Below are 21,437 nucleotides of genomic sequence, written 5' to 3'. Positions count from 1 at the left end.
TTGGTCACACTAGCTCGGTAGCGAGCTTAAGCCTAGTACTCTGACGAGAAAAACCCGCTGTCTAAATTAGACAGCGGAATCGCTGTTTATTTCGCTACCGAGCTAGTGTGACCAAAAAAATTAAGGAAATTCCATGAAAATGTACTTTTTATGGCGTTTAAGGATTTTCCTTGGTCACACTGGACAGCTGTTTGTAAACAAATATTCAAAAAAAATATTAAAAATATTAATAAATATGGCATTAAAATGTCCTTTGTGGGTTAAATTCCATATTATGGGCTTCCCCTTGACAGCCCCTATCAATGCCACCTTTTTCCTTCAACTTTCCCTCCATTAGGGGTGTCTAAATAAATCAAATGAATTATTTAGACAGCGCGATATCAGCTGTTTACTATCTTGATCTGGCAACGCCATTCAATTTTCGCAGGCTTCATTTTCGTCGTCAGAGTACCGAAAAAAACGACGTGTCTAAAAGTTCTTCTTCTTTTTTTTTCGACACCGTTTTTTTTATATGGAGTTTGGCCGCTGTCTAAATTTATACAGCGGTTTTTTCTCGTCAGAGTACTAGGCTTTAACATAGAAATGCATTTTTTACGTCATACGCTTACGTTTTGGTAGCTTCACGTAGTTATTTCCAGTATGCCCAGTTGCCGTGGAGGGGAAAATCCTTCCCTTTACTGATAAATCTCGGCATTATGAGTGGAAAACCGGGCAATCACACTCGCAAATAAATACAAACAACATATTCTAGACCATTTGACTTTATTAGTTTGTGGTAGCAAAATTCAAAGTTCGAGTCACTAAATTAAGGAGGCTACTGTTGCCGCTGCCACACCCACCACTCCCCTCCGCCCCAGAGACTGTTGCAGCATGTTTTAGATAAACCAAATATTAAAGACAAAAAGTCAACTGAAATTCCTATTGGAAACGAAAGACTCCTCCGTAATGAGAGTGCGAGCGAGAGAGTGTTGAAAGGAACAAAAATCAAAATTACCCGTGGTTCGTAACTACAAAAACAAGAGAACAGTTTAAATCAAAATTTTCGGTCGGTGGTGCTGTACTTAAGTGTGTGTGCGGGGGTGTGCGGTCCGTGTTTGTGTGCGTGTGAAGTGCGTGAGAAAGCTGGAGGCGCGTGCATTACAATAATTGCACAAATCCCAAGACTTACGAGGGGCGGGGGTGTCACCAATCAGCGAGAGCGAGCAGGGCAGATAGAGAGGGCGAGTGAGACAGCCAAAAAGCGCAGCAGCAACAACAAAGGGCTGTGATTTCTGTCAAATCGCCCACGCACCCGCCCCCGCCCCCTTAACGTGCCTTCGTTGCCTGCTCTTCGCACTTCCGTATTTACCAAATAAACGGGACACAAACTGTGGCAACAACAAAAACAGCAATAGCAACGGGAAGCCAGAGAGAGAGAGCAGCGAGGAAAAACAATCGACTAGGGGGCGCAAGGGAGAGGCCTAGAGGAACTAGTGGGGTGGCTGCAGAGTAAGCGAGACGAATATGGATATCCTGGAGATGCTGCGCGCCAGCGCCACTGGCAGCTACAACACGCTCTTCTCGGACGCGTGGTGCGTATACGTTTCCCAGCAGATCCATGCAACGGTAAGTGAACTTCACCCTTTCTTTGTTTATTTTCATACTTATATTGAGTCAGCTAAGCGAGTGGTTGTGCGAGAGCGTGACAACAGGCAAGACAGCAGCTTTAGGAGAAGAGACAGGCCGAAGAGAACAAGGGTGGATCATGGACAGCTGTTTTAGGGAGTCAGGGAGAGCGACAGAGAAAGAGAGAGTAATGGATCACATGTGGAGGATAACAGCTGTGCTGGGTTCTTGTCCGGGCTTCAAGTTTTCTGGAAAAACACTTGAAATTGTTAAAGAACTATAATAACTACAAAAAATATATGCCAAGATTGATTACAAATTGATACTTTGCTGATAATGATAAGCCTTCTGAATAAAAACAATACAGAGGGGACTCAGCATGAAAACAAATTAAAAATCAATAAAGCAAATATAAATTTCCTTCGAATTTCAACTCTTAAAACAGATTTTGAAATCAAATATTTCTTGGAATATGCACCCTTAGATAGGGAACACCTGTTGAATGGTCAGACTAATATGATAATCTACTATTTGTCCTCGTTTAAAAGAGAAATTTCAACGCAACAAACCATTCTAGTTAAACCCAATATTAATTTCACAAGTCTCTGCAACTGGTTCAGATCCTTGCTAGAGCTGCAGGACTTCTTATTAGTTGCTTCTTCGGCTTGCGTCTTCGCCAGCTGATAAGAGCCAGCTATTGCTCTCCCTCACTCTTGCCCGCATCCCCATCTCTTTTCATCACTTCCGTGTTTTGATTTGATTTCTTTTTTCTTGCCTTCAAATCGGAATTTGTTTGTTTTGTGGCCTTGCATAAAACCACAAAAAAAAAAACAAAAACCCGAAAGAAAGAAGGAGAAAAACAAGGCACAGTAGCCACATGATAAGCACACGGCCCAATATACTGATAATGATAGTTGTGACCCCGCTGGAAAGCTGATTACACGTCACATAACTATAAACGATTGCTAATCAGAAGCACGTGCAATTGGCAAAGGGAGTGGGTACAAAGGGGGCATGGCTGCCCAAATCAGTTTTCAATAATTCAATTAACCCCTTGGGGCTCCATCAATTTAGCCAGCCGTCTTGTGACCGCGACCGCTGGCTCTTCTTCATTTCGTTTTGTGGGCGAATTTCTCTCCCTCCCTCTCTCTCTCTATCTCTCTGTTGCCATGTCCGATCAGTTCGCTCATTTGTAAATCCAATTGGATTGCCTATATGCGTGTGTGGCTTTTGATTCCAATTAGAGTAAATGAGCAATGGATGTCAATTGTGTGTGAGACCCAATTGGAATTTATGATAACAAGAAAACCTGTTGTAAAACTAAACCGTAAACAACAACAATGATGATAATAATGGAAATCGTAAAAAGTAACATGCATATAACGTACTATATTTATATCAAAATACGAGCACAATGCGGAAATTGCAGACAATAACAGAAAATAGGCAACAACAACAACAAGAGAGTAAAGTAAAAGAAAACAACAACAACCACTATTGAAAACCGCAAACACTATGAAAAAAAAAAACGACGACAACAACAAAAGCAGGAACAACAAGTGCAACGACGCCGCGTCTTCATTTCAATGTCAAAGTGCCTATGAATGCAATAACAATAACAATTGCATATATTAAACATTAACAATAATATAGCTTAGTGGAAAGTCGAATTAGTAAATACCCTTTAATAGTTTTTCAATTAATTTTTACTTTTCCGAAAAATATATAAAATTAGGGATAAATATTTGTAGCAATTTTTTCAAAATTTAATAATGGGTTACATAGTTAAAATGATCGAAAATGTACAACAATTTCAATTTAAACAAATAGCTCTCTTCCCAGTTAAATTTAAATTTAATTTAATTTCGTTAATAATAGATAGATAGATATATAGATAGATGTTGTCCTTTTAGTATATATGTAAATTTTCGGGGCGATGACCTCATTTTATTTATTTGAAAAATGAAAAAGAATCCGATTATATGTAGCATTGAAATTGCACTATAAAATTATAATACCCTGCCAGGGTATGAAAAGCAACAGAACAAGAAAACCACAAAAACCGCACAGCTGATGAGCTCGATTATACGGGCCTGACACCTACTGGAATTCAAAGCGATTTTAGGAACATTAGCAAGTGTTATTCGCTAAATAATTAATTAAAATTGTCTGGCTCAGTGGGTTTTCTGTCGCTTAAATATTGCATTATCCGAACAAGAAAAAAAAAAAAATAGCTGAAAAACATATGTTGGAAAAACCACAACGAAAGGTTACAAATCTTTTGAAAAGTATTTATCCATTAGCTTATTTTTATTTTATTTGTTTATTTTTATTGTCTGGATTTTGGTAGCCCAAGTTTAATTAGGAACATTATTTTAATACTTAAAAGTAAATACATAATAGTGGCAATTAAACACAGCGTATTCCCTCTTTGGGAACTTTACAAGTGTTGGCTAAATGAATAATTCAGCGAAAGTGGTTGTGGTGTCACTTAAATATTTCTTTGAACATGTTCTCCAAGTGACTTTCAAGGAAAGTTTACGCCAGACAGACAGTTTTTCATTAGAATTTTTTTTGAGCAGTTTCAATAACAAGTAGAAGGAATTTCTTGGGTATATTTTTTCGGGCTTATTTGAGATGATAATATTTGATGAGACAATAAATACGTGTTGATATTATTAAACTTGGTATAGTTTTAAGCATTTTTTAGGAATTTTTTAAAGTATTTTTGAGGCTTAGTTTTGTCTGTTTCGCAATCTAAACAATTTTTTAAATAATTTTGCTTGATATTTTCATTGCAACCCTGCCTAAACCTTGGTAAACACTCATCTCTGGACACTGCCACTTGTTAACTACAAATTAGAGCTGGAAATAAATCGATTTTCTGTGAAATTATTATTATTTTTTTTTAATTCGACAAGTAAATCTATTATAATCGATTAAAATCAAAAACAGAAATAATTCAAACTATATATGGATTTACATTACAGATTTATAAATCTTAGCATTTTATCTAACGATATTATTATTTAAATTATTTGAATTTATTTAAATTATTAGAATTTATTAAAATTATAAGAATTTATTTAAATTATTAGAATTTATTTAAATAATTTATAATTATAAATTGAAACATGAGCTAATTCGTGTTCTTCATCGGAAATTTGACATTTAATAATTTAAATAGCATTGGTTTTTTAACTATGTTTGTACTTCACTTTTCAAACAGTTTACATATGGATACATCGATTTAATCGATCCTAAAAATGTATATCGATGTATCCCATAATTAAAAATAAAATCGATTTTATTTCCAGCTCTATCAACTACCTCGTTTTAAAAAGCTTTCTGAGAATTGAATTGCTCTCAAATATCTCGCAACAATGATGAATAAGATTAGATTGGGTTTCACCATAAACATTATGGTAATGCTAATGTGTTTCTCATTTGAATCCTCACAGATGTACCTGTTCTTGTTCGTGCTCATACCGACCTTCCTCCTGTTCGCCTGGTGCATATACTTCAAGCGAATCGCCCGCGTACGCCTGCGCGATGAGATTGCCAACTCGCTGAGCGCCGTCACCTCGTCCGGCGGGGACTTGCGCGGTCTACGCTTTCGGAAGCGTGACAAGATGCTCTTTTATGGCCGTCGCATGCTGCGCAAAATGAAGAACGTCAGCGGCCAGATGTACAGCAGTGGCAAGGGATACAAGCGGCGGGCGGTGATGCGCTTTGCCCGACGCATCCTACAGCTGCGCAGGGACAATATGCCACTGGAGATGCGAACAGTGGAACCGCCGGCGGAGTATCTGGAGGAGACAATCGAGGGCAGTGACCGGGTGCCGCCCGATGCCCTCTACATGCTGCAGAGCATCCGTATCTTTGGGCATTTCGAGAAGCCCGTTTTCCTGCGCCTGTGCAAGCACACCCAGCTCCTGCAGTTGATGGCCGGCGACTATCTGTTCAAGATCACCGATCCGGATGACAGTGTCTACATCGTCCAATCTGGCATGATCAATGTGTATATCTCGAATGCCGATGGCAGCACCCTGTCCCTGAAGACGGTGCGCAAGGGCGAGTCTGTGACGTCGCTGCTCAGTTTCATCGATGTGCTGTCGGGGAATCCCAGCTACTACAAGACGGTCACCGCCAAGGCCATTGAAAAGTCGGTGGTTATACGATTGCCCATGCAGGTGGGTATTCTTTTAGCTATGTTGCTTTTAAGGAGCACCTGCTCTTTGGGTTTACTTAGGGTTATTTTAATCATTGGTGTATCTTATCTCTGGTTTGGGTTAGATACCTAAAGACATGAGCTTTAATTAAAATATTTTTTAAAAATAAATTAGGGGATTAGATTAGTTTATGAAAAATAATAACTTTTTGACTTGTTTAAAGAAATCCTAATGAGTTTACAAAAGTAGGGACCCGACGCTTAAGGGGGGTAATTTTTGTTCGTTAATTTTTTTTATTTTAAAAGCTCAATATCTTATGAATATAGTGTCCAAGTTTTACATCAATCAAAAAAAATTGACTAAGTTATACAAAGTTGAACGAAGCTCTCCTGAAAAATACCATTTTAAAAATCGATAACTCAAAGTTTGAGTAGACAATCGTTTTGAAATTTAAAACATAACTTCTATAACTAATTCTACTTCCTATTTTTCCTTGACAGGCCTTCGAGGAGGTGTTCCAGGACAATCCAGACGTCATGATTCGCGTCATCCAGGTCATCATGATCCGGCTGCAGCGCGTCCTATTCACCGCCCTGCGTAACTACCTTGGCCTAAACGCCGAGCTGGTCCAAAATCATATGCGCTACAAGAGCAATGCCATGATGTCCGGTACTATCATCAACTCGCAGTCATCGCAATCATCGCGTCAAACAGCCGCCAATGTTGCCTCAGCCATCCCGCCCAGTCAATTGTCAGTGCCACCAACGACGACGGCGACCCCAGCAACTCGGGAAGCCGGAGCAGGTGTTGGTCGAGCTCACCACTCCTCGTCGCGGCATTCCCGCGAGGAGCACACACTATCCGATCCAAATCCCAATCCGGAAGCTGACCAACAGACCGGAGCCAGCCAGATATTCAGTGAACTGCATGGCGAGGCCTCCAGTGCGGATGTGTTTCATCAGCATCAGCAGCAGTCCGTGGGAAATCTGTCCACGCGTCGTGGTTCCATCACCCAGGCGGGCCCAGCTTCGCCGCTTGAAGGGGTCCACTCAGCGCAGTCCCAGCAGCAGCAGCAGCCGGCGCCAACGCCACAATCCCCTTCGATAGACCTGCGACTAGTGCAATCCTCGGCCGTGGAGAGCCTGCGAAGGGAACTGGGCCTGCCAGAGGAGGATGCCCACATCATAGAGCCATTTGTGGAGGTCCGTGAACTGGAACCGAATGTCACCCTCATCACCGAGGGCAATGCGGACGATGTGTGCATTTGGTTTGTGATGACTGGAACCTTGGCGGTTTACCAGGGCAACCAGGATGCCACAAGGGCCAAGCCTGATAAGAGCGATATGCTGATACATTTCGTGCATCCCGGCGAGATTGTGGGCGGTTTGGCCATGCTCACGGGCGAGGCGAGTGCCTATACGATTCGATCGAGGAACAACAGCAGGATAGCCTTTATCCGGCGAGCGGCCATCTATCAGTGAGTATTCGAGAATTTCTAGAGTGACGAGAATTTTAAGAATTTTGAGAATTTCGAGATTCGAGACTTTGAGAATTTAGAATATTTTGAGATTTGAGAATTTCGCAGTTCGACAATTTTTAGAATTTCGAATATTTTGAGATTCGAGAATTTAAAGATTCGGGAATTTTGAGAATTTCAAGATTCGAGAATTTTGAGAAGTTCGAGATTCAAGAATTTTGATAGTTTCGAGAATTTAAAGATTCGAGAATTTTTAATATTTTGAGATTCGAGAATTTCAAGAATTTCGAGAATTATGAACAATCACCAGTGGGCTTAACCCATTTCAACTCGTCTCATCTCGTCTCCTCTGTGAACAGAATCATGCGACAGCGACCACGAATCGTTTTGGATCTGGGCAATGGCGTGGTTCGTCGCCTGTCGCCACTGGTGCGGCAATGTGATTACGCTTTGGACTGGATCTTCCTGGAGTCGGGACGTGCCGTTTATCGGCAAGACGAGAGCAGCGACAGTACCTACATTGTGTTGAGCGGACGCATGCGATCGGTGATCACGCATTCCAGCGGGAAAAAGGAAATCGTGGGCGAATACGGCAAGGGTGACCTTGTGGGCATCGTTGAAATGATCACCGAAACGTCACGCACCACGACGGTGATGGCTGTGCGCGACTCGGAACTGGCCAAGCTGCCCGAGGGCCTGTTCAATGCCATTAAGCTGCGCTATCCGATTGTGGTTACCCGGTTGATTAGCTTCCTTAGCCATCGCTTCCTCGGCTCGATGCAGACGCGCTCGGGCAGCGGGGCGCCGGGCGCGCCCGTTGAGGCGAATCCTGTCACGCACAAGTACTCAACGGTGGCCCTGGTGCCCATCACCGACGAGGTGCCGATGACAACCTTTACCTACGAGCTCTATCATTCGCTCTGTGCCATAGGTGGGTAGATCAAATATTTATTTATTATTTAATTTATATTTCTGGTGTTGGCTAATAGTTTATACCTTAACCCTTTATTAATATCCTCCTCTATGGTACACCGATAGGTCCCGTTCTCCGGCTCACCTCGGACGTGGTGCGCAAGCAGCTCGGCCCGAACATCTTTGAGGCGGCTAACGAGTACCGGATGACCTCGTGGCTGGCCCAGCAGGAGGATCGCAACATTATAACGCTTTATCAATGCGATAATTCGCTTAGCGCCTGGACGCAACGCTGCATGAGGCAGGCGGATGTCATTCTGATTGTCGGCCTCGGTGATCGTTCGCATTTGGTGGGGAAATTTGAGCGCGAAATCGATCGACTGGCGATGCGAACGCAGAAGGAGCTGGTCCTGCTCTATCCGGAGACGACCAATGCCAAGCCAGCGAATACGCTGAGCTGGCTGAACGCGAGACCCTGGGTGACCAAGCACCATCATGTGCAGTGCGTGAAGCGCATCTTTACGCGCAAAAGTCAATATCGCATTGTGAGTATTGAAAATGAATCTTAAAATCTGTTATTATTACTCACTTTTAGATAAACAATAGTTATCAACATTATAGCTCCACTGAAAGTCATAAACTTTCACTAATTTCAGTGCCTAATTTAAGCTCTTTTATCGCAAATAATTTAGTATTGCCACAAAAAATTGATTTTTGTTTATATGTACACATGCATTTCCAATTTACTTTATGTGGCATTGATTAACCTGACATTCAATTAAACTTCCGTGGCACTAAGCATCGTAAAGATATAGCTATCTGGAGCACTCGAACTCATAATCAGAATTATAGAATCGTAAATATCTATTCTAGAAGCATGTAGATTAGCACAGATTAGGTCTGGATGGTCACGTTTCTGGTAATCATGACTAACAATATTTCTGGAGGTGATAAGGCTATCAATTAACTAGGTTTTTGGCTGAATTTTTAATGATCTTGAATGATACTTTTTTATATTTTTTTATTTCAACCATTTTTTTTTTATTTTTAAAAATTTTTTTTATATTTTTATATTTGTATATGTTCATATTTTTATGTTTTTTATATTTAATTACTTTACATGTTTTAATTGCAATTTTTTTTAATACCTTTTTACTGTCTTTTTCCTTTCAGAATGATCTCTATAGTCGCGTTCTGCTCTCCGAGCCGAACATGCATTCCGACTTCTCGCGCTTGGCCCGCTGGCTAACGGGCAACTCGATTGGCTTGGTCCTGGGCGGTGGCGGAGCACGCGGTGCTGCCCATATTGGCATGCTGAAGGCCATCCAGGAGGCAGGAATACCCATCGATATGGTGGGCGGCGTGAGCATTGGAGCTCTGATGGGTGCCCTTTGGTGTTCCGAACGCAACACCACCATAGTCACGCAGAAGGCGCGGGAGTGGTCCAAGGTTTGTCCCAGAGATTACACAGATTCTTATTTGCTTTCAATTCAGTCCTAAATATCCCATTTAAATAATACAATTTTAATATTTTTGAATTAAATTATTTTTAGAAAATGACAAAATGGTTCCTACAACTGCTGGACCTCACTTACCCGATCACATCGATGTTCTCCGGTCGGGAATTCAACAAGACCATCCACGACACCTTCGGGGATGTGAGCATCGAAGACCTGTGGATACCCTACTTTACGCTGACCACCGACATCACGGCCAGTTGTCATCGCGTTCACACCAACGGTGAGTCCACACAGTCGCTATCTGCATTTGCCTTTTCTCTCTCTTTGTCTGTTTCTTTCTTTAGATGTCTTCCTCCCACTATATATATATATATATATACAGTGGTGCTCATAGACTTAAGCCACAAGACTTCATCCAAGAATTTTAACGAAAATTAAGAAAAGTTTTTATTCCACAGCTCCAATTATTTGTGTCACATTAGTTCTATATATCAGTGTTCTAATAAAAGAATAACCAAGTTATAAAAATATATATTCAACGAAAAATTAAAAAAATCTGAGACCAACCCCAAAATGTCCTGCTCACATACTTAAGCCACCTGGAAGAAAATGATCCAAAAAGTTAAAATTTGCCCAATATTCCTTATAATTTTATTAAATTTAGTTTAATATTAAGTGGGATGACCTTTCTGATTAAGAACAGCGGAGCAACGCTTTGGCATTAAGCCCACAAGACGTGCGCACTGTTGAGGGGTGATTTTCTTCAACTCTTCCTGCAAAATATGCCAAAATCGTTTTTTTTTTTGCTGTTTTTTTTGGCCAACGACTTGTTTAAGAATACCCCACAAGTTCTCTATAGGGTTCAAGTCGGGGATCTGCGGTAGCCATTGCAAAACATTGATTGTCTCTTGGCTAAGCCACGACTTGACTATCTTGCTGGTGTGTTTCGGGTCGTTGTCCTGTTGAAATATCCAGGCAAGTGGCAAATTATCGGCATATTCTCCAGATAAATTGTTAATAAGGATGTCCCTGTACATTTCGCCGTTCATAATGCCTTCTATCTTCTTTTGGAGACCTACGCCCGATGCGGTGAAACAGCCCCAGACCATAATCGAAGCGCCACCATGTTTAACGATCTTTTTCGTGTATGTTTGATTGTTTGGAGCGACGAATCCAAGTTTAATGTCTTTGGGAGTGATGGTAAACCATATGTACAACGTCCTCCCAACAAACAATTGGACCCCAAATACACGAGAAAGACCGTTAAACATGGTGGCACTTCGATTATGGTCTGGGGCTGTTTCACCGCATCGGGCGTAGGTCTCCAAAAGAAGATAGAAGGCATTATGAACGGCGAAATGTACAGGGACATCCTTATTAACAATTTATCTGGAGAATATGCCGATAATTTGCCACTTGCCTGGATATTTCAACAGGACAACGACCCGAAACACACCAGCAAGATAGTCAAGTCGTGGCTTAGCCAAGAGACAATCAATGTTTTGCAATGGCTACCGCAGATCCCCGACTTGAACCCTATAGAGAACTTGTGGGGTATTCTTAAACAAGTCGTTGGCCAAAACAAACAGCAAAAAAAAAAACGATTTTGGCATATTTTGCAGGAAAAGTTGAAGAAAATCACCCCTCAACAGTGCGCACGTCTTGTGGGCTTAATGCCAAAGCGTTGCTCCGCTGTTCTTAATCAGAAAGGTCATCCCACTTAATATTAAACTAAATTTATTAAAATTATAAGGAATATTGGGCAAATTTTAACTTTTTGGATCATTTTCTTCCAGGTGGCTTAAGTATGTGAGCAGGACATTTTGGGGTTGGTCTCAGATTTTTTTAATTTTTCGTTGAATATATATTTTTATAACTTGGTTATTCTTTTATTAGAACACTGATATATAGAACTAATGTGACACAAATAATTGGAACTGTGGAATAAAAACTTTTCTTAATTTTCGTTAAAATTCTTGGTTGAAGTCTTGTGGCTTAAGTCTATGAGCACCACTGTATATATATATATATATATATATATATATATATATATATATATATATATATAATATATACCTGTCTCCTGTCTGTATCTATCTCTATATTTTTCATTGCCTGCCTTTCTCTTCTTAGTTCAAAAATGCATTAAATATGTCGCTTAAGTGGGAAGACTTCAATTTTGGAGCTGGAAATAAAATCGATTCTATTATCGATATTTTTAAAATCGATTTAATCGAAAAAGTTATTATTTAGTTTTTAAATAAATAGAAATATCTATAGAAAAAATGTGTACAACAAAAACAAAAATTTAAATCTATGATGAAAATAAATATGTAAATTTGGGTATTTAAATTTTCGATTTTAATCAATTTTTTTTTATAAAAAAAAAATCCATGTACTGAAAATCGATTATTTCCAGCTCTAATAAAAATCAAGATTTTTTTATTTAGTATTGTTAAATTCTTTTTATTAAAAGAATAAATTCCTATAAAATATTTTTGCATATTAAATGAATTTGTTAGGATCTCTTAGTCGATGTATTACCTGCACCCTTAAGTAAGTTCTATCTAAGTAGCTCTACTTTTAGTTAAAGCTTATTTCCCTCTCTATCTCTCTCTCTTTCTCTTTGGTACTTTGATAACTTTTCGGTTCGATTGTATAATTTACACAGCTGCTTATGTACTTACTTCGTCTATCTCTTCCGTTTTTGGCTTTTGTAACGGTCTTGTACTTCCTGTTCCTCCAGTAAAAGCCTTAGAACTGAGTGTACACCCACTATAAATAAAAAATACAACAAACACAGTCTCCACACTTGCACACACACATACACCATACATGGCCCGCAATTAATTTTGAAGCAATTTCTCACACATTTAGAAATGAACATTTTGGAATTAACGGCGCTGCGCTCCCTATCGAATGTGTGCCGTCTTTTAATTAGTTCTACTTTTTTTTTTTGTCAAAATTTGTAAAGAATTAATTTTATTGCTGTTGTTATTGTTGTTGTTGGTTTCGCGTGATGTTGTTTTTCAACAACAGTTTTGAGGTTTAAGCATAGGAGAAATGCTTTTTGCTAGAGACTAAAACCATCTGCTGTTGCTCCCTTCGTTATGGAAAAAAGCTAACCATCGCTGCTGCTCCCATTTTTCATAATGCTCTACCGGCTACCCCTTCATTTTTTGTGTACTCCATTTTATGATCCTAACCCACATAAGTCTTTTTACATCCTTGGTTCCCCCCTAATTTTGTGGTCCCCAATATAACCCAGATTAGGTGCTTTCAATTCCTGTAATCCCGTATATCGCATGTCCTTTGGTTAACCCAACCTTCATTTTCTGTTAATCCTCATCGCATATCCTTAAAAAGAAAAGTACAGATCGTTGAACGCTATTTTCTCTCTCTCAATCTCTCTTTTTTTCTCTCTTCTCCCCCGTAACACACTCACACACACACACACACACACCAACAACACCAATACCAACAACCCACCACGACTTATCATTGCTGCTGGCATGTTTGTCTCTGTGTCTCAGGATCTCTGTGGCGTTACGTACGCTCCTCCATGTCGCTCAGTGGCTACATGCCGCCGTTGTGCGATCCCAAAGATGGGCACCTCCTGCTGGATGGCGGCTATGTGAATAATTTGCCAGGTAATTAGCAATTAGCACATACAATACGATTTAACCCACAAAAAAAAAAGATAATGAATATGAAAATAATACTTTAACCCACCGAGAGCGTGTTAATCCAAAAATCTCACTTTCAATTCCTATCTAGAGCTGGTATTTTTTTTTTTTTTTTTGAGGGAGAGCGCGCAGAGTGTTGGAAAGTCCTTTCGATCGTTCATGCTTTTGCCTGTGTCCCTTTGGTCCATGTTCTCTTCCACAATTCCCCTTAATTTTGGCTTCGTTTCATTCCAAAATTCTCCCTTGCCCCATACAAAAATGCTGCGTTGTGTGTCTATTCCGTTTTCGCCGTTTTTTCGTCGAGCTGGCAATGCCGCTGATCCTGGCAAACAGTAAAGCTCATTCCGCCATTCCCATATTCTCATGACCACACACACACAAACACAAACAAACAAAAAACATTTGTAAAAAAAAAAAAAAAAACAGAGTGCACAAAGTTTCTTTGGTTTTTCCTTTATTTTACTCTGTAGTATATAGTTGTTGGTATTTCTGAGTTGATCCTTTGCTTTCCCATTTTCCCCCCTTTCCCTGGTTTTAATTTTGGCCTTTTTCCTATATATTTTCATTTGTAGTTAGAGCCTTGTAGTAAACCGTTATTTCTACACAAGCAACAGTTGTGATCGTGGATAAAATTGTGTCTATCTCTTTATCTCTCTTTCTCTCTTTATCCTTGAAACACACACACACACGCTCACACCTGACCTCTCTTTCACACACACACACACGAACCACAATGAAAATGAAAAATCTGAAATTGATGAAATCCAAAATACCATCTACAATCCATCCATGTCGCGTTTGTGTCTCGTCGTGCTGTGATGTTTTTGTTGTACACCTGTTTTCTCACCTGTGTTGCAAAAAAAATAAAAATAAAAACACAGGCCACCTGTGGCGTTACTGCCGCGCCAGCATGTCGATTGCCGGCGTATTTCCGCCATTTTGTGATTATAGCGACGGTCACCTGCTGCTCGACGGCTGCTACACCAACAACGTTCCAGGTAAACAGCATCCACGAGTTACCCGAGTAACGTGTACCGAGTACCACTGTCTCCACCAGTTCCATAAACTTACCATCTACAATACTAGTTTCAATTCCAATTCCAATTCCCGTTCCAACGCTCTGCGTCCGCTCCAGTTTTGGAAATTGAATTAAGCGAGAAAGTCCAAGCATCTTGAGTCCCCTTTCCATCCCTAATTTCTTTAAAATTGCTTCAATTTCCAATTAAAATATCAAAATCAAATAAGTAATTAATCTGAAGTTACAATAAAATCGAAATAAACTCGTTTAAAGGCTTAATTTAAGCCCCCTGGACTCAAGATGCTGGAGGGAAAAACACAGCCAGTGGATTTTATTATATTATAAACGCGAAAATAACACTATTTAATACTAAAACTCTCCGAATAAAATAGAATATAACAACTTATGGTATTTTCGCGTTAATAAAAGGCTTTCTATTTGCAAAATTAGGCCCCAAAATAAGGTATTACGGTTCCTAGTTACAAGTACTAATTCGGCATAATTGGCATAAAATTTCAAGCTTATTTTCTCTGCTTAATTTTGCAAAAATGAACCCCGTGTGAGATTTTTAGAAATTACTAACAAATCATATTTGCATTTGATCCACAAACATCCATACGCCCCAAACCGTATCCCGTATTCCCACCTCCCACCTCCCCCCACCTCATTTCCGTATACAAATACGTACATATAGCCGATGTGATGCACAACCTGGGCGCCGCTCACATCATAGCCATCGATGTGGGCTCCCAGGATGACACCGATCTGACCAACTACGGCGACGACCTAAGCGGCTGGTGGCTGCTCTACAAGAAGTGGAATCCCTTCACATCGCCCGTCAAGGTGCCCGATCTGCCGGACATACAATCCCGGCTAGCCTACGTCTCCTGTGTCCGCCAGCTGGAGGTGAGTGGAAATACCAAAGCTTGGATAGCTTCTTCTCTTCTAAATCCTTACCAATAATTCCTTCTCCCACAAAAACAGGAAGTGAAAAATTCGGACTATTGCGAGTACATCCGACCGCCGATTGATAAGTACAAGACCCTGGCCTTTGGCAGCTTCGATGAGATCCGGGACGTGGGCTATGTGTTCGGCAAGAATTACTTTGAGAACATGGCCAAGGCGGGGCGTCTGGGCCGGTTCAATCAGTGGTTCAACAAGGAGCCACCGAAGCGTGGAAACCATGCCTCCCTCAACGAGTACACCTTCATCGATCTGGCGCAGATCGTGTGCCGACTGCCGGAGGTGTATGCGGTCAACACCGGGGCGGAGATCTTTAGCGAGGACGAAGACTGTGATGGCTATATCTCGGAGCCGACAACGCTGAATACGGTGGGAGTTGTTGGGTGAAGGTTTAGGGATTAGCAAAAACTTAAAGTATATATATTCGTGCAGGATCGTCGACGCATCCAGGTGCCGCGTGCCGGCAATTCGTTGTGCTTCTCCGAGACTGAAATGGACTCCGATGTGGAGATCGATTTGAAGCTAGACAAGACCACGATTCAGAGCAAGGAAGAGGCTATGCGACATCATCATCATCATCATCGGTATCATAGGCACAGGCGGGAGGAGGACGAGGTGGTGACGACACCAGAGCAAACGGGACAGAAGCAGCCGAGCAGCACAGCGGATCTTGGCGAGTGTGCTGCTGGCTTGGAGCAGGGAGAGCATCATCCCCTGAGCAAGGACGAGGACAAGGAGAATCGGAGCAGGGCGAATAATGAAACCAAAAACTAGCTAATACACAACAAAGTGAAACTACAATTGAGGCGCCGCCACTTCACCACCACCCCCCAGAAACTACTACTCAATTATCCGGATAACCTCATTCGGATGAGACCTCTCTCTCCTCTAGGTTTTATAATATAGCAACCAAGACTTAGGCTTAGCTCTTAGCATACGAAGAATAACGAAGATGGCCTTGCCAACCCACAGCACACTCTTTCCCACACACACACACACACACACACATATTGCAATGCAGGCACAACATTGTCCACAAAACTTTGTATATACATATATATATATATATATAAACCTATATATATAAATATATATGCATATAGTTGTATATTTTTTACGGAGGGAAACGGAGATCCTGGGATCCTAATCCACACTTACACCTGATGGTGTGTGTAGCCTCTCCCCCCTCCTCTCTATACATATATTACTTTTAGTGAATGCAAATTGTTTGTTTTAATGGTCGGATATATATATAGCAAATATATATGAATTTTTTTTCTTTTTGTAAATGCAAGCAAATAAACTGAAATCAATTGAAAGTACAAAAAATACACACAGAAAAACTTCTTTAAATCTAAATAGCAGTGGTTAATTATTTATTTAGGTTTATTCATTATTTACTTATGTATTGGATTCGGAGTCGTGGCCTGTTCCCCGGAAATTGTCGTGGAATGGCTCTGATACCGACTGGTGCCAGAGCCCTGGGACTCATCTTACAAAGCCATCGGGCATAAATGGCTATATCCAATGCTTAGATGAGTTAGTTGAACAGGCAAAGAGCTTTGAATAGTTGCCGGATAGCTTACAAAGAGGTGAGTTTAACGAAATAAGAGGGAAGAAATAATATTGATAATAATATTGTCTAAGAAGTCGGGTATAAGTTAAGTTAATGTTGGGAAAAAATATAATAAAATATATAAAATAAAATAAAAAAATTCCACAAAAGAAGTACCTTAAAACATGAAAGCAGTAAATACTTAATGAGTTTCTTAAATAATTAAACCTATATTTGATGCTAAGCTTTGAATATATTTACGTTTTCCATAGGGAAATATATTATTACACTTGGAGGCTATTTTAATTTTAGTCAGTGAAGAAAACACTATAAATCATATATTTTCTAATAGAAATAATTAATTCAATAACCATTTTATTTTATAAAAAGTCATCAAAAAAATTAACACAAAAAATATATATTTTTTTAAACTTAATATTTTGGCATAGTTAAAATATATTATATATTAAATATATTATATTTTATTTTTAAAAACTTTGATTTGCCCAAAAAACTAGTATATGAACATATTAATAAACATCGATTTAAAAAAAGCGAATATTCCAGGTCCGATTAACAACATAAGATGCCATTAATTTCCAAAAATCATAAATGTACATTCCTATTCCCTATCAAATATTAAGAAATGTACAATCCATTTTCTCCCAATAAAGAAATCGCCGACTCTTTGAAACCAACGATTAAAATATCTCAAAATTCCAATAGAAAAAAACAACTTGTTGTTGTTAATGGCATTTATTGTAAATATATTGTTTTTATTGTTGTAGGAACAAGAAGGCTTCAATTTTGACATTTTCAGTACAAATTCATACATTTCTGGGAGTCAAGTACCAGCGAACAGAATCAGCAGGAGGTGGATTAACATTGGTGCAAATCAATATTTTCACTCAATGTTAATACTTTCACTCCTCGCCACTCTGTGTTCGAAAGTTGTTCGAAACGGAGAGACGGACCATTTATGAAAGCGGGAGAGCAGCGGTTACCATAACTCTTTGACTCAATGGATTTTCAGAGCTGCAAGTGACCTACGGACTCCGCTCTCCCGCTCTTTTCTCGCCAGTTACGGCCTTCGGGGATTCAGAGAGCCGAAATGAGCGCACAGCATTGTTCTTACTCAAATTTAACATTTCCCACTCATTGCACAGATCAGCTCGCTGATTCTTTGAGAGCAACGACTAAAATAACTCAAAGACCCAATGAAAGAGAACAACTCTTGTTGTTGTTAATGGCATTTATTGTAAATATATAGTTTTTATTGTTGTAGAAACAACAAGGCTTCAATTTGGACATTTTCAGTACAACTTCATACATTTCTGGGAGTCAAGTACCAGGCGAACAGAATCAGCAGGAGGTGGATTAACATTGGTGCAAATCAATATTTTCACTCAATGTTAATACTTCCACTCATTGTTTTTACTCTTCGCCACTCTGTGTTCGAAAGTTGTTCGAAACCGAGAGACGGACCATTTACGAAAGCGGGAGAGCAGCGGTTACCATAACTCTTTCACTTAATGGATTTTCAGAGCTGCAAGTGAGCTACGGTCTCCGCTCTCCTGCTCTTTATTTGCCAGTTACGGTATTGGGGCATTTCGAGAGCCGAAATGAGTGCACAGCATTGTTTTTACTCAAATTCAACATTTCCCACTCATGCACAGATCAGCTCGCTGATTCTTTGAGAGCAACGACTAAAATAACTCAAAGACCCAATGAAAAAGAACAACTGTTGTTGTTGTTAATGGCATTTATTGTAAATATATTGTTTTTATTGTTGTAGACACAACAAGGCTTCAATTTTGACATTTTCAGTACAAATTCATACATTTCTGGGAGTTAAGTACCAGGCGAACAGAATCAGCAGGAGGTGGATTAACATTGGTGCAAATCAATATTTTCACTCAATGTTAATACTTCCACTCATTGTTTTCACTCTTCGCCACTCTGTGTTCGAAAGTTGTTCGAAACGGAGAGACGGACCATTTACGAAAGCGGGAGAGCAGCGGTTACCATAACTCTTTGACTCAATGGATTTTCAGAGCTGCAAGTGACCTACGGTCTCCGCTCTCCTGCTCTTTTCTCGCCAGTTACGGCCTTCGGGGATTTAGAGAGCCGAAATGAGCGCACAGCGTTGTTTTTACTCAAATTTAACATTTCCCACTCATTGCACAGATAAGCTCGCTGATTCTTTGAGAGCAACGACTAAAATAACTCAAAGACCCAATGAAAAAGAACAACTCTTGTTGTTGTTAATGGCATTTATTGTAGGAATATTGTTTTTATTGTTGTAGAAACAACAAGGCTTCAATTTGGACATTTTCAGTACAACTTCATACATTTCTGGGAGTCAAGTACCAGGCGAACAGAATCAGCAGGAGGTGGATTTGCATTAGTGCAAACGAATATTTTCACTCAAATTACGATACTATTTTTACTCAATTAACGATATCTTTCAAAGCTACATATCAGCTCATCTTCGCTCTCCTTCTCTTTGTTTGTTAGTTACCATCTTCGGGGAATTAAGATGCAAAGTTAAGAGCACGTTTTTTATTCTCTTAATTACGATTCCGCTCAGCGCTGCGAGTTCTGACCTTCGCTCTCCTGCTCTGTGTTCGCCAGTTACGGTCTTACGCAAATTAAAGAGTAAAGATGAGTGCAACCCATTACTTGCGAATACCGTATCTGAGCTGTCCAGCCCAGAGAAATATCGTAGTTTGAGTGAAAATATTCGTTTGCACTAACGCAAGTCCACCTTCTGCTGATTCTGTTCGCTTGGTACTTGACTCCCAGAAATGTATGAATTTGTACTGAAAATGTCCAAATTGAAGCCTTGTTGTTTCTACAACAATAAAAACAATATATTTACAATAAATGCCATTAACAACAACAACAGTTGTTCTTTTTCATTGGGTCTTTGAGTTATTTTAGTCGTTGCTCTGAAAGAATCAGCGAGCTGATCTGTGCATGAGTGGGAAATGTTAAATTTGAGTAAAAACAATGCTGTGCACTCATTTCGGCTCTCGAAATGCCCCAATACCGTAACTGGCAAATAAAGAGCAGGAGAGCGGAGACCGTAGCTCACTTGCAGCTCTGAAAATCCATTAAGTGAAAGAGTTATGGTAACCGCTGCTCTCCCGCTTTCGTAAATGGTCCGTCTCTCGGTTTCGAACAACTTTCGAACACAGAGTGGCGAAGATTAAAAACAATGAGTGGAAGTGTTAACATTGAGTGAAAATATTGATTTGCACCAATGTAAATCCACCTCCTGCTGATTCTGTTCGCCTGGTACTTGACTCCCAGAAATGTATGAAGTTGTACTGAAAATGTCCAAATTGAAGCCTTGTTGTTTCTACAACAATAAAAACAATATATTTACAATAAATGCCATTAACCACAACAACAGTTGTTCTTTTTCATTGGGTCTTTGAGTTATTTTAGTCTCAAAGAATCAGCGAGCTGATCTGTGCAATGAGTGAGGAATGTTGAATTTGAGTAAAAACAATGCTGTGCACTCATTTCGGCTCTCTAAATCCCCGAAGGCCGTAACTGGCGAGAAAAGAGCAGGAGAGCGGAGACCGTAGGTCACTTGCAGCTCTGAAAATCCATTGAGTCAAAGAGTTATGGTAACCGCTGCTCTCCCGCTTTCGTAAATGGTCCGTCTCTCGGTTTCGAACAACTTTCGAACACAGAGTGGCGAAGAGTGAAAACAATGAGTGGAAGTATTAACATTGAGTGAAAATATTGATTTGCACCAATGTTAATCCACCTCCTGCTGATTCTGTTCGCCTGGTACTTGACTCCCAGAAATGTATGAAGTTGTACTGAAAATGTCCAAATTGAAGCCTTGTTGTTTCTACAACAATAAAAACAATATATTTACAATAAATGCCATTAACCACAACAAGAGTTGTTCTTTTTCATTGGGTCTTTGAGTTATTTTAGTCGTTGCTCTCAAAGAATCAGCGAGCTGATCTGTGCAATGAGTGGGAAATGTTAAATTTGAGTAAAAACAATGCTGTGCGCTCATTTCGGCTCTCTAAATCCCCGAAGGCCGTAACTGGTGAGAAAAGAGCAGGAGAGCGGAGTCCGTAGCTCACTTGCAGCTCTGAAAATCCATTAAGTGAAAGAGTTATGGTAACCGCTGCTCTCCCGCTTTCGTAAATGGTCCGTCTCTCGGTTTCGAACAACTTTCGAACACAGAGTGGCGAAGAGTGAAAACAATGAGTGGAAGTATTAACATTGAGTGAAAATATTGATTTGCACCAATGTTAATCCACCTCCTGCTGATTCTGTTCGCCTGGTACTTGACTCCCAGAAATGTATGAAGTTGTACTGAAAATGTCCAAATTGAAGCCTTGTTGTTTCTACAACAATAAAAACAATATATTTACAATAAATGCCATTAACCACAACAACAGTTGTTCTTTTTCATTGGGTCTTTGAGTTATTTTAGTCGTTGCTCTCAAAGAATCAGCGAGCTAATCTGTGCAATGAGTGAGAAATGTTGAATTTGAGTAAAAACAATGGTGTGCACTCATTGTTTCTCTCCTAATTCCCGAAGACCTCTCTGCAGC

At 39.9% G+C, this 21,437-nt stretch overlaps 1 protein-coding gene across 4 annotated transcripts; it reads left to right on the top strand.

The window, feature by feature from the left end:
* Positions 1-714: 714 nt before the first annotated feature.
* On the top strand, positions 715-16,622 carry sws (patatin like phospholipase domain containing sws). 4 transcript variants are annotated; one of them, XM_017173614.3, is made up of 11 exons: positions 716-1,605; positions 5,067-5,798; positions 6,278-7,254; positions 7,614-8,185; positions 8,293-8,711; positions 9,340-9,615; positions 9,720-9,906; positions 13,160-13,276; positions 15,025-15,236; positions 15,315-15,662; positions 15,726-16,622. In XM_017173614.3, the coding sequence occupies exons 1-11, from the start codon at positions 1,504-1,506 to the stop codon at positions 16,065-16,067; spliced, it is 4,284 nt and encodes a 1,427-aa protein (XP_017029103.1). In that variant the 5' UTR covers positions 716-1,503; the 3' UTR covers positions 16,068-16,622. The 4 variants fall into 4 exon arrangements, with proteins under 4 accessions (XP_041630656.1, XP_017029103.1, XP_017029104.1 ...); XM_017173615.3 differs by lacking the exon at positions 13,160-13,276 and adding an exon at positions 14,194-14,310 and having other exon boundaries at positions 717-1,605; XM_017173616.3 differs by lacking the exon at positions 13,160-13,276 and having other exon boundaries at positions 717-1,605.
* Positions 16,623-21,437: the final 4,815 nt, after the last annotated feature.

Source organism: Drosophila kikkawai, chromosome X, assembly GCF_030179895.1.
Source record: "Drosophila kikkawai strain 14028-0561.14 chromosome X, DkikHiC1v2, whole genome shotgun sequence".
NCBI lineage: Eukaryota > Metazoa > Arthropoda > Insecta > Diptera > Drosophilidae > Drosophila > Drosophila kikkawai.
Note: the sequence above shows the minus strand (reverse complement) of the source record. Positions and strands in the feature narration are given on the sequence as shown.